The 15658-nt window shown below is 40.5% G+C and overlaps 1 protein-coding gene across 1 annotated transcript in view; it reads right to left on the bottom strand.

The window, feature by feature from the left end:
• The window catches only part of FAM117B (family with sequence similarity 117 member B), an 87573-nt gene that overhangs the window by 10119 nt on the left and 61796 nt on the right, over nucleotides 1-15658 (bottom strand). The window contains exons 5-6 of the mRNA XM_040984456.1: nucleotides 2187-2330; nucleotides 923-1148 (exon numbers count right to left, since the gene is read on the bottom strand). Coding sequence (XP_040840390.1) covers nucleotides 923-1148; nucleotides 2187-2330 — 370 coding nt within the window. The remainder of the gene's footprint in view (nucleotides 1-922; nucleotides 1149-2186; nucleotides 2331-15658) is intronic.

The following is a 15658-nucleotide window of genomic DNA, read 5'->3' as shown; positions in this document are numbered from 1 at the left end:
AGCATCCCACAGGGGCTCTGGCTTGAGTTCCTGCTGCCCTGTTTCTGATCCAGTTCCCTGTCAATGTGCCTGGAAAGCAATGGACACTGGCCCAACCACTTGGGTCCCCTTGTAGGAGCTCTAGTTCCTGGCCTGAGCCTACCTCAGCTCCAGCTGTTATGGCAAGCTGGGAAGCCAACCAATGGCTAGAAGGGTTCTTTTCTCTCTGTCCCTTTCTTTATTGCTTGACCTTTCAAATAAATCAATACATCTTTTTTTTAGGAAAAAAACAAAAGGTCTGCTGTTTACAGCTGCTCAAAATCTGTAGTGACTTCAACAACTTCATTATTTCAGTGATTTAGGAGATTACAGTATCAGTCATCACCACAATGGGGCATTCTTGGACACTCAGCTGATCCACAGATAAGATTCTAAATAGATGACTGCTGAACCCAGCTCCACAAATCAGAAATAAAGGTTAATAAGGTACATAAATGCCCATCTTTTACATCAGGTTTCCTATGAACAGTAGTCTTGTATCAATGCAAATCAATAAATCCTATCAGAAATCTCAGAAATAGATCCCCAAAAACACTAACTTGAAGTCTTTGTGTTCAGTTAAATATTAAGGTAATAAGATACTTTTAAACAAGACTTAAAAAAACACACACAAAATGTTTTGCAGTACAAATATGCACATCATTTATAAAAAAATGTTTTTAATAAGGAAGCTGTATTAACAAGTGCAAAAAATATGGAAATAAAAGCCCATAAATCCACCCAACTAGACCACCACCTGAGTTTCACAGTAAAACCTACTATTCTGTACTCCAATTTTTGTAAACCTATGTTTCTAACACATTACCCTAGCAGCCCACTTCTGCCAGAATGAACGATACAATAGGTGGCAGTCATTCTTCTGAGAACAACCCCAGCACAGTACCTTTATCCCTGGGATCAACAAGCAGGTCATCAGCTGAACAAGGACTCTCCTCACTGCCTTCGTTAGAAATGGTGAGGAATGACGTGGGGGACACCGACTGAGAGCGGCTGCTGTTGTTGCTCCCCTTGTCCGCCCCGCCGGGAGTCTGGGTGTCGATGCTCCGGGTGCTGCTACTTCTCTGCACCAGTGGGGGAGGGGCACGGTGCCCATCTGGAATGTCTTGTGGCTGTAAGAGATGTTTCAAACATCAATCTACTCACCACTGATTTCAAAATTCACCAACAATGCACCCAGTCAACCTTCCCCTGTAGTGCCAGGGCCTCACAAATTAGAAATTGCTCTATACCTACGAGGTCTTTGTGCTTATTACTGACATACCGCTGTCTAAACTGATTCCTCTTTGTGTGGGAGTGAAGACCAAGCGAAGACTTTGTATTCTGCCCACTATCACTGAAAGTTTAAAAGAAACCTAAAAGGAGAGAAAGGTGAATCACAGCAGTGCTACGCGGAAATCGAGCAATGCCTGTGAGGCTCACTTAGCAGGGGAACCAGCTCCCTGCACACCTTGATGTACGTACCATGCTCACTCCATGGTGCAGAAGAAACAGTGCTGGGGAGCTATGTCTTCTCTAAGCTAATTCAAGCTTTTATCTTGAGGAGAAGGATCTTACACATCAGTAAAATACCACTTCAAACTCCCTAATTCCTCCCTCAGTGAATGGAGGCTTAAATAAATGTACTCTGAGTCTTTCAAGCCTGAAGTAGTTTTTCTCATTGTTTTAATGGGAATCACTGTTATGCATATTCAAATTAGGAGGAGGGATAGACTGAAGATAATTTCTAAATGCATTTCATGATTATACAGCCTGGCATGTCAAGTAAAACCATGAGTAACTGACAAACAACGAGGAACAAGTAGACTCATGGTTACAAGATGTCTGGTATCATACAATTTCCCTCCCATCAAAATGCACAAGCCAGCTCTGTTACACGTAGTCATAGCAAATGAGAAATACACCACCTAGAGTAACTTTTTTTAAAGCAAAGAATTTCTGTCTAAGAGCTGAGTACATGTTAGAACAGCTGCTTCACTGAGATGCAAAGGGATGAAAGCTTTTCAATCACTTGCCAAGGTCAAAGTTTTTCAAGACAGTTAAATTTTCATTTTCTTTTAACCAGAAGGAAGAAACCTAAGTAAATATGGAAAGCAGAATTGTGAATTAGAGTTCATGTGTGAAGCTGATTTTAAGGTGAGATTACTTACTATTAGCTGTTCTTCCTTTTCCCCAGTCTCTTTAATTATTATTTCTATCTCCTGGTTCAATCCTTCCACACTGTTCCGGAACCGGGAACCTGTTGATTTGGCGATGGGAATTACTGGAATAAGTGTACTCTTTGGAACAGGAGCCTTAAGACAACAGGATGGAGAAAAAGGAAAGAAGAGATTTAACATTGTCTTTTATTTCTCTAGATTGAAGCATACTTACAACTGGCTTAAACTCAGGGCCTGGCGCGGTGGCCTAGTGGCTAAAGTCCTCACCTTGAACAATCCCAGGATCCCATATGGGCGCCAGTTCTAATCCCAGCAGCTCCGCTTCCCATCCAGCTCCCTGTTTGTGGCCTGGGAAAGCAGTCGAGGACAGCCCAAAGCCTGGGGACCCTGTACCCATATGGGAGACCCAAAGGAAGTTCCTGGCTCCTGGCTTTGGATTGGCACAGCACCGACCACTGCACTCACTTGGGGAGTGAATCATCAGACAGGAAGATTTTCCTGTCTCTTCTCCTCTCTGTATATCTGATTTTGTAATAAAAATAAGTAAATCTTTAAAATAAAAATAAATAAAAACTCAAAGGGGCTGGTTCTAGCAGCAGGCTGTACACTGCCATCCGTGTGCACCAGTTCAAATCATAAACGTTCTGCTTCTGATTTATTCAGGAAAGGAAACTATAGCCTTTATTTTTTCCCTTTTTCCCAAGGCCTATCTACTAAAGCCCGATTATATAATACAGGAAATAACCTGATTTTCTAGCAAGATACTATAATAACAGGTAAAATATGCATTAATAGTTATCTGCTCATGTCTAAAGGTTCAGCATGCAAAAAAAAAATCTTACATACAGTCCTGTTGTCAGGCATTAAATGTGGCTAGCCCATACTTCAATTAGGGAGGTTTCTGTGAAAGACCTTGTACAGAAGAAGGTGGACAAGTGGATTAAGGCCTCTAGTTACTTATCACTAGTTTCCTTGAATGAATAATCTTGTCACCTGATAAAGAACTTAATGTTAAATTTGTGTTTCTCTGTTTTACTTTCTGCTCATCTGCACAACTTAAGGGGAAAAATTAAATAACACAACAGTGATGCTTAGAAAAGACAGGAAATGTGAGTCAAAAGCCCAGGGGAAGCCCTGCTTTGAAAGTCAGAGTACTTCTTGCCAGCTTATTCAGTGAGCGCACCTGTAATATGGGACAGGAAGTGGTGGTGGCAGGGGTCCGCCTCACAGTCCTGTGGATAAAATGAGAAGATCCCTGCCCTATCTTGTATAAGCTCAGAAAACAGTAGCTATAATTTTTATTTTCTACTTGCCACTATTTTTTTCTTAAAAACACTTTAGTATTTTTCTATTACTCTTGTATTTTAAGTTTTTTCCCCCAAATCCCACTTTTCTTTTACATATTGTGTCTCATAACTAACCTTTTTTCTTAATTTGAAGGGCAGAGTGTGTGGGAGAGCAACTGAGTATATGCAAACTAGCTCCAACCTGCTGGCTCATTCCCTATATGCCCATAATGGTTAGGACTGGATCCAGTTCCACAATCCAGGTATCCCACACTGGTGGCAGGAACCCAGTTCACTCTACCATCACTGCTGCCCTCCATGGTCTGAATTAGTACAACAGTGGAATCAGTGGCTATAGCAAGGAATCAAATCCAGATTCTCCAATATGGAAAACGGGCACCGTAAGTGCTAAGCTAAATGCCTGCCTCTCCTTCCCTTTTCTAAAATCCATGTCTCCTGAGATGTAACAGATTTAACCTGCTGCCTGCAATGCCAGGATCCTGATGGTTGAAGTCCCACAGATTCCCTGCTTCTGATCCAGCTCCCCTCTGATGCTTTTGGGAAAATAGAAGACCCTACACCCATGTTATAAAAAATTAAATTTCTATTATAATCTGTAATCAATAACCTATAAATTTTCAGCAATATGAAGTGGTATGCAAAATAAGAATGATGATGTTTTTAGAAGATAAATGTAGAATTAATTTACCAATTTACAAATAGAAAGTTATGGTACCTGTCCCATATATTTACAAAGCTCTGATCAGCCCTTGTGTTTCTTCTGGTTTTTCCTTTCCCAAAATGAAAATATAATTGTGTGTGTGTGTGAGAGAGAGAGAGAGAGAGACAGACAGAGAGCCCTCTCTCTCACCAGATACTGACCCCCACATCACCTTAATCATCGATGTCTGTTTTACAGAACTGGGTGGAAATGGCATACTGAGGACGCTAACATACCCACCCTTCATTTTACTTTTCCTTACAACCATTTAATAGGCTTAAGAAGCTATTTAAATATAATCCAGAAATGTGGCGACCCAGGAAAATTGAGTATGTCCATTACATTTTTACCCTGAAAATAATTTTTAACTACTACTATCTTCCTTAATGTAAAATTAAAAGTTTGCACTGAACAAAGAAAAACAGAGTTCAATCACCCAGTGCTAACAACTGTTAATCTAATAAATACTCTTCTATCCGGGTATTTTCCTCCAAAAACACACATTTCTAACCAGAAACAGACTGTACTGAGTGCTTCATATTTTCTGTTTTTTACTTCATATCAGATCTCTAGTATTTATCCTTTAACTCTTTTATTGATTATGTCATTTGTATAGCTGCATAGCATTTCTGCAACATGGGTACATTACAAAATAAATGCACCACAGAACAAACAATTTCCAACTTTTTTTCCCCAAAAAGTCACTATGGACATCTTACGTAAACAATTGTACATATAGGTAAACACACCTTTAGGGTAAATTTCTGGGTTAGATGAAAATCCTGGCCAAAAGAACAGGAAAGATTTCTCAAGACTTTCATAATTTCAAACTGAACAGTAAGATATTTCACTCCTCACTTTTTTTTTTTGCCAGATCTATATAAAAAACTTTAGCACTGACCATTAAATTTGCTTTTAATGTCTGCTTATTTTTACAGACTAAAAACCATCTCATCTCTAACTTCTGTAGTTGAGCATAAGTGAAGATGATTTTCCTCCTCTTTATTTTTGTTTTTAAAGATTTATTTATTTGAAAGGTCAGAGTTACAGAGAGGGAGAAACACAGACATCATCCATTGGTTTACTCCCACTATGACCAAACAGCTATGGCTGGGCCAGGCCAAAGCCAGGAACCAGGACTTTGGTCTGGATCTCCTATGTGGGTGGCAGACACCCAAACACCTGGGCCATCTTCCTTTAGTCTTATCAGGCCGTTAGGAGGGAGCTGGACTGGAAGTGGAGCAGCTGGGACTTGAACCTAAATGGAATGCCAAGGTCACAGGCAGTGGCTGTGTTACAACACCGGCCCTGATGGTGAATTTTTTACATAATTAGTATCATTTGTCCATTTTATAGCAGGGAAGGGGACAAGGAAGACTTGCTTTTCCCTTAATTGACTTGAAAGAGCTCTTTATAGTTTACATATGAATTCTTCATGTTGTACATATTGAAATTACATCTTAATTCTCATTATTCAAATTCTAACTGGCTTAAATGTTGTTCACAGTTATTTAAAGGGCATTTCTGGATCTTCTGTGAGGACAGTAAGATGAAGTATCTGCTCACCTTTTTCTTAGACATTCAGACATTTGCACCTCAAAATCCATTCAAAGGTGTGTCTCCACAGCTACATATCAGCTAAAGGTTAAACTGTTTCTAAATGAAGTAACAGGGGTGGGTATCAGAGCAGGGTAAGCCATCATCCACATGCCTACTGGAGTGCCCGACTGAATTCTGGCTCTTCTGCCTCACAGCTATACACCTGGGAAGAAGCGGATGGCTCCAGTTTAGGATTCCTGCCAGGCATCTGGGAAATCTGGCCTGAGTTCCAGGCTCCTGGCTCCAGCCTGAGCAGCCTTGAGTATTCTGGGCATTTGGGGAGTAAAGCAACAGATAGAAGATTTCTGTCTCTTATTCTCCTTTCAAGTAGACTAAAAGTAACATCATATTTGATTTTTAGTACTCAAGTATGACTTTGAATGATTAAACACTTAGTTTTAAATTTCTCATACTTTGATCTGAAAATCTGCTTGGTGTTGACAAGTTGTTCTCCATTATTCATGCTACTGACACATTAAATAAAAAGTCGGAAAACAGCTAGGATTAAAGAGAAAATACAGCATAAACAAGGCATAATATGATATACCATAGAATCATTATAAATCATGCTTTTATGACAAACTGAACAATGCAAACAAAATCTTAACACTGAATGTTAAAAACAACAAAAGAGGAACATAGTCTTACAAATAAATGCACAAACTTATTTTTATAAAATAAGCAGCAATTAATTAGTACCTAATATATGCTCTCTCTGCTCTTAGTATTTCACATTTTTTAATTTACTCTTACAGAAGATTTTTAAGATCTTCTGAATGACTATATATCCCAGTCCGGTTTTTCATTAAAAAAAAAAATAGCTCTGAAAATCCAACTAATCCAGTGTCCCAGATGGCAGCATATATACTAAGTCCCAACAACACTAGAACTATAAATGCTACCAATATTCAAACTAGTTAGTTTTTATATACAGGTAAAAGTGGAAAATCACATAATTTTACTATTTTTTATTTTCCCCAATTTTTTTGAGTACTTTCCTATCCTTTGATAATCAGGAATTCTCTACAGTGAATCAGTCACTAACTTCAATAATTCAGAATAATATTTAATATGGTCTTGAACTGATGTCTTTTTTGCCTTGATAACTGTCTAATTTCCCTTAAAGTAGTTCAGCCCCACAGACTTAAACCTGAAACAGAAAAAAAGATTTCTTCATTGTGATAAATGTAAGTAGACTACTTTGACTCAAGTCTGGGGGTAGCTCCGACTGGGCTGCATTTCCTGCTGATGTGCGAGAGGGCCAAGTGTGCGTTGGGTAGAGTTGGGCTAGGCTGCAACATCCATTGGTTTGTGTATGAGGTGGGGCTGGGGACAGAACTGACCCAGTAACTGCAACCAACATTTTGTGTGTAGGCTGATGTTGGTGATAGACTGAACCAGGCCCTGCACTGGCTGTCACACACAGGAGTCAGGCTGGGGTCACTTTGGAAAGGTTTCTTTGGCGATGCCCTCAACTGAATCGCTGGACTCAGAACCCCAACCACAGTGAAAAATCACAGGATCTGTGGTCTGACTGTGGAATGCATATGTCAAAACTGGGTCTCCACAGTTGTTGAGGCCTGTGCAGTGGATGGCATGACCATTTGCTCCTGGGGGACATGACAACCAGTTCATTGAGGCTTGCAGAGCATGTCTATTATCACTGAGGGCAGAACAAACTGGAAATATCTGTCAACCCAGCTTTAACAGTGAGTAACTGGGTAAGTGGAGACTCTAAGGTGGACTATGGTCAGCCAATGGACCTTGGAAGAATTTCCTCAATCTTGGAGGAATGAAATCAATAGCATCTCATAAGTATCAAAACTTCTTAAGCAGTACCCTTGGAACATGCTCCATATCGGGGACCCTAGCTAGGCTGACATCAGGTGGCCATCCCCAATTCCTGGGTACTGATGCAGTTAGGCTGCTGGACATGGCCCTCTTCTCTTCTCCCCCACTTTCCCAGGATACAGAAAGAAAAAGGAAATTGGAGTCAGTTGTCTCATTCACCTTTCTCCCATTCCTCGACCCTCCCCACCCAAATCGGTGGTTCACATGGGCATGCATCCCTTTTAACTATGTAAACATCAAAAAGAAAATGAAACAAAAAAATCATAAAACAAAAAACACAGTCTCAAAAGACTGTATGTTGCATTTTTCCATTTATAAGACAGTTTCAAAAAGACAAGACTAAAGTGATGGTTAGAAGATGTTAGGGATGGTGAAGAGGACAGCAAGAGGAAACCACAATGGAATTCTTCCTTGAGTGTGGATGGGGTAGCATAGTCTGCATACATGTTAAAATGGACAAAACTGCTTATTACACACACAAAAAGCTAATTTTACCTTATGACAAGAAGACATAACAAAAAAACTGATGGGATCATATTGGATCATATCTTATCTGCCTAAAATAATCTCTTTAGTTCTGTGCCTGGAAAGAAACTACTAAAAGGTCAGGTGTTACTGTTTTTTAAAATGGTCCACAAACAAGTTAGTACCCAGTAACCCTGACAATGTTATATACTTGTTACATATGGCAATCAACTGAGTACCAAGCAGTTTGAGCAACTTGCTTACTTTTGAAGTTCCTAGTCTTGACTTCTACTTTCACACTCAAAGCCAAATACTTATCTCACTCCCCACAAGAACCGACAGCATCCCGGCACTAGTTCATTCTGTGACAATTAACAAGATGAGAAGGACAATACCACCATTCTGGACCATTTCTCTTTCTGTATTCTTTGCCATGATCCTCACTTCCAGGTCCTCATGCCCCAATTTCACAAACATAGTGACATAATATCCAAGAAACTCACTGAACTGGCTAGCTGCCAGGAGTTCTCTATTTCCCAAAGATTTTCACTAACACCATTTCATCTTCACCATTTTATTTCTTTCTCAACGTGAGTAAAACCCCACTGTATAATCTAATGTGCATGGAAGCTAATGTTGGACTTTGGTTGCTGTTAGGAGTCCAAAGAAGAAAAGAGACTCAAGGTGGAGCAATAGAAAATGGAAGAGGCAATAGTGGGGAGACAGGGAAAAAGAAAGCTCTCTCTCCGACCAGTCTGGAGTGGACAACACATAACATTTCTGTCATGCAGCCATCCCAACTGTGTCAGAAAAAAATGAGATAACAAAAAGATGGCACAGTCTTAAAGATTTTGGAATTTTAAAAAATGATTGATGTGTTTGAAGGGTAGAGCTACAGAGGCAGAGAGAAAGGAGGAAGGAGACAGAAATGTCTCCCTAAATGGCCAATGGTCAGGGCTGGTCGGGAAGCCCAGAGTTCAATCCAGGCCTCCTACACTGTCAGCAGTGGTCCAAGTACTTCCCAAGCACATCAGCAGGGACCTCGACAGAAGGCTGAGCAGTGAGCACTTCGCTGTGATATGGGATGTCAGCACTACAAATGGTGGCTTAACCTGCCAATGCCAGCTGCTCTGCAGTTATCAGTACATGAACTACACAAAGAAGTTTTTTTTCTATTTCATACTGAGTGGTGATGCTTAGTTCTAAAAATGTTTTTTCTAAATTTTTAATAGAAAGGCAGAGAAGTAGTGACAGAGATCACCTATCTGCTGGCTCACCCCTCAAAAGGCTACAATGGCTATAGCTGAGCTGACCCAAAGCAGGGCTCAAGGACTTGAGTCATCCTCTGCTGCTTTCCCAGGTCATAAGCTGGGAGCTGGATCAGAAGCGGAAAAGCCAGGACACAAACTGGCACCCATATTGGATGTTGGTGATGCAGATGGTGCCACCTCATCAGCCCCTAACGCTCTCTTATAATGGTCACAAAGCAACACAAGAAGTAATAGCTTGCACTAGATGCTGTTCCCAGGCTGCTTTCAGCTTTACCTTTTCTAAAGGCTGAGTTACAGAGATGAGAGGGAGGAGCCTGTGAAAGGAATGCATCAGGGATAACTATCACTATTGCAAATGTTACACCTTTTTGGATTTTAAAATCGTAAGAATTAATAAATTTGTCTAATACAGAATACCTAAATTCTCCTGTCATGTTAAGACATACATACATAGGGCCCGGCGTGGTGGCGCAAGTGGTTAAGGTCCTCGCCTTGCACGCCTGGGATCCCATTTGGGAGCCGGTTCTATCCCGGCAGCCCCGCTTCCCTTCCAGCTCGCTGCCTGTGGCCCGGGAAAGCAGTCAAGGACGGCCCAAAGCTTTGGGAACCTGCACCCGCGTGGGAGACCCGGAGGAGGCTCCTGGCTTCGGATCGGCATAGTATCGGCCCGTTGCGCTCACTTGGGGAGTGAATCATTGGACGGAAGATCTTCCTCTCTGTCTCTCCTCTCTGTATATCCGCCTTTCCAATAATAAAAATAATAAAAATAAATCTTAAAAAAAAAGAAATACATACATAAACACAGCAGTATTTATAAATGTACATTGTTGATAATGTCTATTGTCTTTCAAGGTGGAGAAGACACAGCCTAACACTGGATTAGAAAATTGCTTTCCAATGTAATTTATAAGGCATCAAGTATTTACTGACACGTTTATCTGTTAAAGCAAAGAAAAAAGAAAGAAGGGGGTGAGGGAAAGGAAAAAAACCAAGCAATTTACTCAAGTCCAACACACCCTTTAGATAAGTGAAACAAAGGTTGAAGCACAGGTCATTTAGCAATAGTAGCATAATCAGGGGAAACGATCTATTAGGGTGCACTGGAAAGATGTTCACTAAATATAACATTATTATTTCAAAACTAGAACGTAGCCAGACTTAATGATTTCACTTCTGCAATCATTTTGCATTCTAAAATACCAGAAAACATCACAAATGATTATACTTAAACCCTTATCATTTACTGAATCATAAGGAATTGAACAGCAAGAGTTAATTTTTCCTATATAAGTTTCTGGAATAAAATGTATACTTCTAAATATAAATCACTATATGTAAATAACAGTGAGTCACCAGATTAACCATAAAAGATAGAAAATCTAATTGTGAAAAGGTAAAATCTGCTTATTTTCCTCTTAGAGTGGGCATTGTGGCAGACCACCATTTGGGAAGTTGATCCCACATGGCAGTATCTGGCTGGAATCCTGGCTATTCCACAATTCCAAACCACTTTCCTGATGATGCATCTGGATGGTAGTGGATGATGGCCCAACTAGTTGATTCTTGTCAGCTACATGAGACACTTGGATGAAGATCCTGGCTTCTGGCTTTGGTCTGGCCTAGTTCTGTCTGTTGTGGACATTTCGGGACTCTCTTTGTCTTTCAAATAAATAACTAGATCAGTTTTCAAAAGAAAGATGTGTGAATTCTTAATGGTTCTGCTGTTAAGCTTCCTTCTCAGGCCAGGCATCAGGGTATACTAAATTAGGCCACAACTTGGGACACCTGCATCCCATACAGAGTGCCAGCTGGTATTCCTGCTACTTTGCTTTTGACACAGCTTCCTGATGATGCATCCTGGGAGACAGTGGAACTTGGCAAATGCCTGGGTCTCCGTCTGCCATGTGGGAGACCCAGATGGAGATCCAGGCTTCTGGCTTTGGCCTGGCCCAGCGCTGGCTATTGCAAGCATTTGGAAACTGAACCAGCAGAGGGATTTCTCTTTGATGCTCTACCTTCCATAAATATGCAAACACTAAAAACCAGAGCAGACAAACAAAAATCCACCAAAACTCCGATAAAATTTCCCATTTGGAAAAATCAAGAAGGATTCCTGTTTTCCTAGTATTTGATCCCTTCCACCCATATTAAATCTTTGGTAGATTCAGCCAATTAAGGTTTCTAATTAAATGTGTCATCATTCAAAAGTTTTATTTTTCTATAAATTCCACATATTTCTATATATATTAAAGAACAAAGTCTGTACAAAAACAAAGAACACCCACAGAAGGTCTGGTGAACACTGACTCCCCTAAGATCAATCTACATTGTAACTTAAATGTCTGTTTCACTGTTTCAAAATGTATAGTTAAGACTGTAGTTTAATACATACTGAATCAGGAAAGACAGAGGATAATTACTGGAAAAGTGCCTGAGTAGAGAAAAGAAGTCTAAAGGTTGGTGAAGGATAAAACTCTCTCAATAGGCAAGTAGGATGGCAAAGGTTTGTTTAGCAATTCACCAAATTCCATGAGAGAAAAGTGAGCCAAAACCTCTATTATGACTAAAGGGAGGTGAAAATTTATGTTTAGAATGATTAAGAAGAAACTAGCAGCCTGGAAAAAAAAATCCAAGTACTTCCCAATCTTAGGGGCTTTTGAATTAGGCTAGGCCTGGCCTGCGCAGTACTGCCATGGTACTTCCTGTCCTGTCTCTGCCATTTCATTTCCTGCAATTCCTGTTCTCAGGAGCCACCTCCTCCATTATTTTAAACCACAGTTAAACAACTTTTTTTAAAAAAGATCTTTCTATTTTTATTGGAAAGGAAGGTTTACAGAGGAGAGACAGATCTTCTGTCTACTGACTCATTCCCCAAGCAGCTGCAACGGCCTAAGCTGAGACGATCTGAAGCCAGAACTTTCTCCAAGTCTCCCATGCGGGTGCAGGGTCCCAAGGCTTTGGGCCATCCTGGACTGCTTTCCCAGGCCACAAGCAGGGAGCCGGACGGGAAGTAGAGCAGCCAGGACACTAATTGGTGCCTATATGGGATCCTGACTCATGCAAGACAAGGATTTAGACACTAAGCTATCACACTAGGCCCACCTTTATCTATTTATTTATTTATTTTAAAGTAATAGCCTATGTGCCTATTCTTGTTTTCTAGATGGCAATATCAGGATCAGTATTTCCTGGACTACCAGACAAAGACTCCAGTACAAAGCAGCAATTTTAGTTTTTTAGAAGTTTTATATGAAACAGTAACACATGTACAGAATAATAGAGGGAATGAGGGAAAGAAGGAGCGGGGAGGGAAAAGGATAGAAAATTTTGGTCTACTGGTTTAGCCTCCAGATAGTCACAAAACTGAGGACTAGGCCAGGCATAGCCAGGACTCAGGACTCCATCTAGATCTCCATGTGAGTGGCAGGTGCCCAAGTACTGGTGCCATCTTTCACTGCTTTCCCGGACATATTAGCAGGGAGCTGAACCAAAGGTGGAAGAACTGGCACCTATATGGGGAAACTAGCACTATAGGTAGCACCATAATACTGATCTTCTAATTTTAATTTTTTACAGTGTAACTAATGTGGGACAGAAAGGCACGAAGTTAGTTTATGCAAGTTGGCATTCTTGCATCATTGCAGTGAAAAGATGTCTCTTTGACGTCAATTTGATAAGCCTACTTTCTCAGGATGCACCTGTGGCACCCAGGACCAGGGTTCAGGCTCAGGCTCAGGCTGAGACTCCATACTGTTTGCATATCCAAAGGTGCAAGGCAGGACAGAATTCTCCCTGCCTCAGATGCACCTTCCAGCTTGCACTTTCTGTGATGGGCCTCACTCAGAGGTACTGTTGTGGCTTGCACTCCTTCCACTGCTGGAAGGCATGTGGACATTCTGGTCTCGTATGCTCTTCCAGCACGGAGCTCACACAGACCTTAACCCACTCTCAGATATACCCATATACTGCTTTCAGTTTTTTCCAATTTATGGGCGATCCTCTGACTCACTTATGTTGCGTTTTTCTGTGTGGGTGGCACACACTCATGTATGAATGTACATTTGTTCATTTACTGCCAAATAAACTCTGTTCCTAACTGCATGTGATATCAATCTCCATTTAGTATTTCTACCTCTGCAGGAGGCAAGAACTTGGATTAAAAATTAACATATTCATTGCCAACACCACTATCAGCCTCTCCTTCCTCAGATGAAGATGGAAACTTTCCCTTCTAGCTCACGTCCCTTTGCTCTTACCCTTTCCTAAGCTACTATAAACTAAGCCATCATCAGGCTGGTTAAAGAAGTAAAATCCTGTGGCAAGGCTTTCTTGCCTGAGACTGAAAAATAGTCAGAAAACACCTGCAGGATCCTTTCTCACCTCCAAATTCTGCTTATCTGGTTATAAAAACGCTGGCACTTCCCACTCTTCTTTTAACTGACATCTGAACTTACTCCTCAGTCAATTCTGAAATGTACTGGCTCCATTTTCTAACCAGTCCATTTCCTGAAATACTCTTAAAACTAATACGTTTTAAGCATTTGAGACTGTCATTTTTGGAAAATCTTTCGGTAATCTGCAGTCTTTATGGCTCCCAATGGGCAGTTTCCCTAAACTTACAGGAAGAAAATGATGCAAATAAATTAAAAAGGGAATTCTTTTATACTGAAATAAATCCAGCATATAGCCAAGAAAAAGATCTTTTGTTAAATGGTGTCTGCATACTACTCCACTACCAATGGAGCAATACTGCTCCTCAAAAAATACCATAAATCTGATAGATTAAAAGATAACTTCCTATTGAGAAATAGAACCTAAATGCCTCTCTCTGGGCTGGCCATACTGATTTGACTGACCAAAAGAATACAGAAGTAAGGGCCCACTGCGGTAGCCTAGTGACCAAATACTCAATCCCATATGGGCAAAGGTTCGTATCCCTGCTGCTTCACTTCCTTTCCAGCTCCCTGCTTGTGGCCTGGGAAAGCAGTTGAGGGTGGCCTAAAGCCTTGGGACCCTGTAGCCATATGGGAGACCCTGAGGAAGCTCCTGGCTCCTGGCTTTGGATAGGCTTAGCTCCAGCCATTGCAGCCAGTTGGGGAGTGAACCAGTGAATGGAAGCTCTTTCTCTTTGCCTCTCCTCTCTGTAAATCTACCTTTCCAATGAAAATAAATAAATCTTTTTTTAAAAAAGTGTTTTTTCCCATTTAATCCTCAGGACAATACAATAAATAGGTATTGTCACAGAAACAACTGTAGAGTTTCATACTTCCAGCAGGTGGTCCCGAGACATGGAAGCAGAAAAAGCAGTTTAAGCTACTTGGACAAAGTTCCTATTAGTTCAAGATCTACAGGAGATAGGTTTGGTTACACTGGATCAAAAACAGACTTGTGCCTGGATCATGCTTGTATTACTGCTCACTGTAATATAACAGCATGCTAAAATGACACAGCTACTCGCTCTCATGAAAGGGAACAGATCACATATAGTTATTTAACTTGCTAATTCCAATCACATTTGTAATTTGGTTTTGGTAGACATTTTTAGTAACAGCTTTATTAAATGTAATTCACAATACCATATGATTCAATCCATTTATGTGTCAACTTTTCTTTTTCCGGTATTGAAGAGTTGTGCAGCTGTCACAATCTCTGAATTCTACCAAAGAAACCTATTTCACCACGAGTAGTCATTCCCTATTTCTAAACAACTTTCCAAGCCTCAGCAACCACCAGTCCACCCTGTCTCTGAGGGTTCGCCTATTCCAGACATTTCCTTTAAAAATGGAACCATACAGGGTGTGTCCTCTCACGTATAATTTCCTCCACTTAGCATGCTTTCAGGTTCATCCATGCTTCTCCATGTATCTACATCCCTTTCTTATTAATTCAAATAATATTCTATTATACAAATAAGCCACATTTTATTTACCCATTTGTCAGCTGATACATGTGTGGGCTGTTTCAAAGTTTGGCTACTGTGAATACTGTTACTATGAACGGCTGTGCCAAAGTTTTTACATGGGCACATAGTTTCAATCCTCTTGGATAAAACTAACACGAAAGTGCTAAATCACACGGCAGTTCTTCATTTAGTCTTTTGAGGAACTGTCAGATTTTTCCCCAAAACTACTGCTTCAATTTACATTTCTACCAGTAATAATTATACACAAAGGTTCCAATTCCTCCATCTCTCTCCTAATGCATGCTATTATCTGTCATTTAAATCACCATTCTAATGTGTGTGAAGTGGTATTTCATAGAAATGTGAGG

The sequence above is a fragment of the Ochotona curzoniae genome, unplaced genomic scaffold (assembly GCF_017591425.1).
Source record: "Ochotona curzoniae isolate NIBS_2020 unplaced genomic scaffold, NIBS_Ocur_1.0 contig_4148, whole genome shotgun sequence".
Lineage (NCBI taxonomy): Eukaryota > Metazoa > Chordata > Mammalia > Lagomorpha > Ochotonidae > Ochotona > Ochotona curzoniae.
This window is presented reverse-complemented; position numbering and strand designations above follow the sequence as displayed.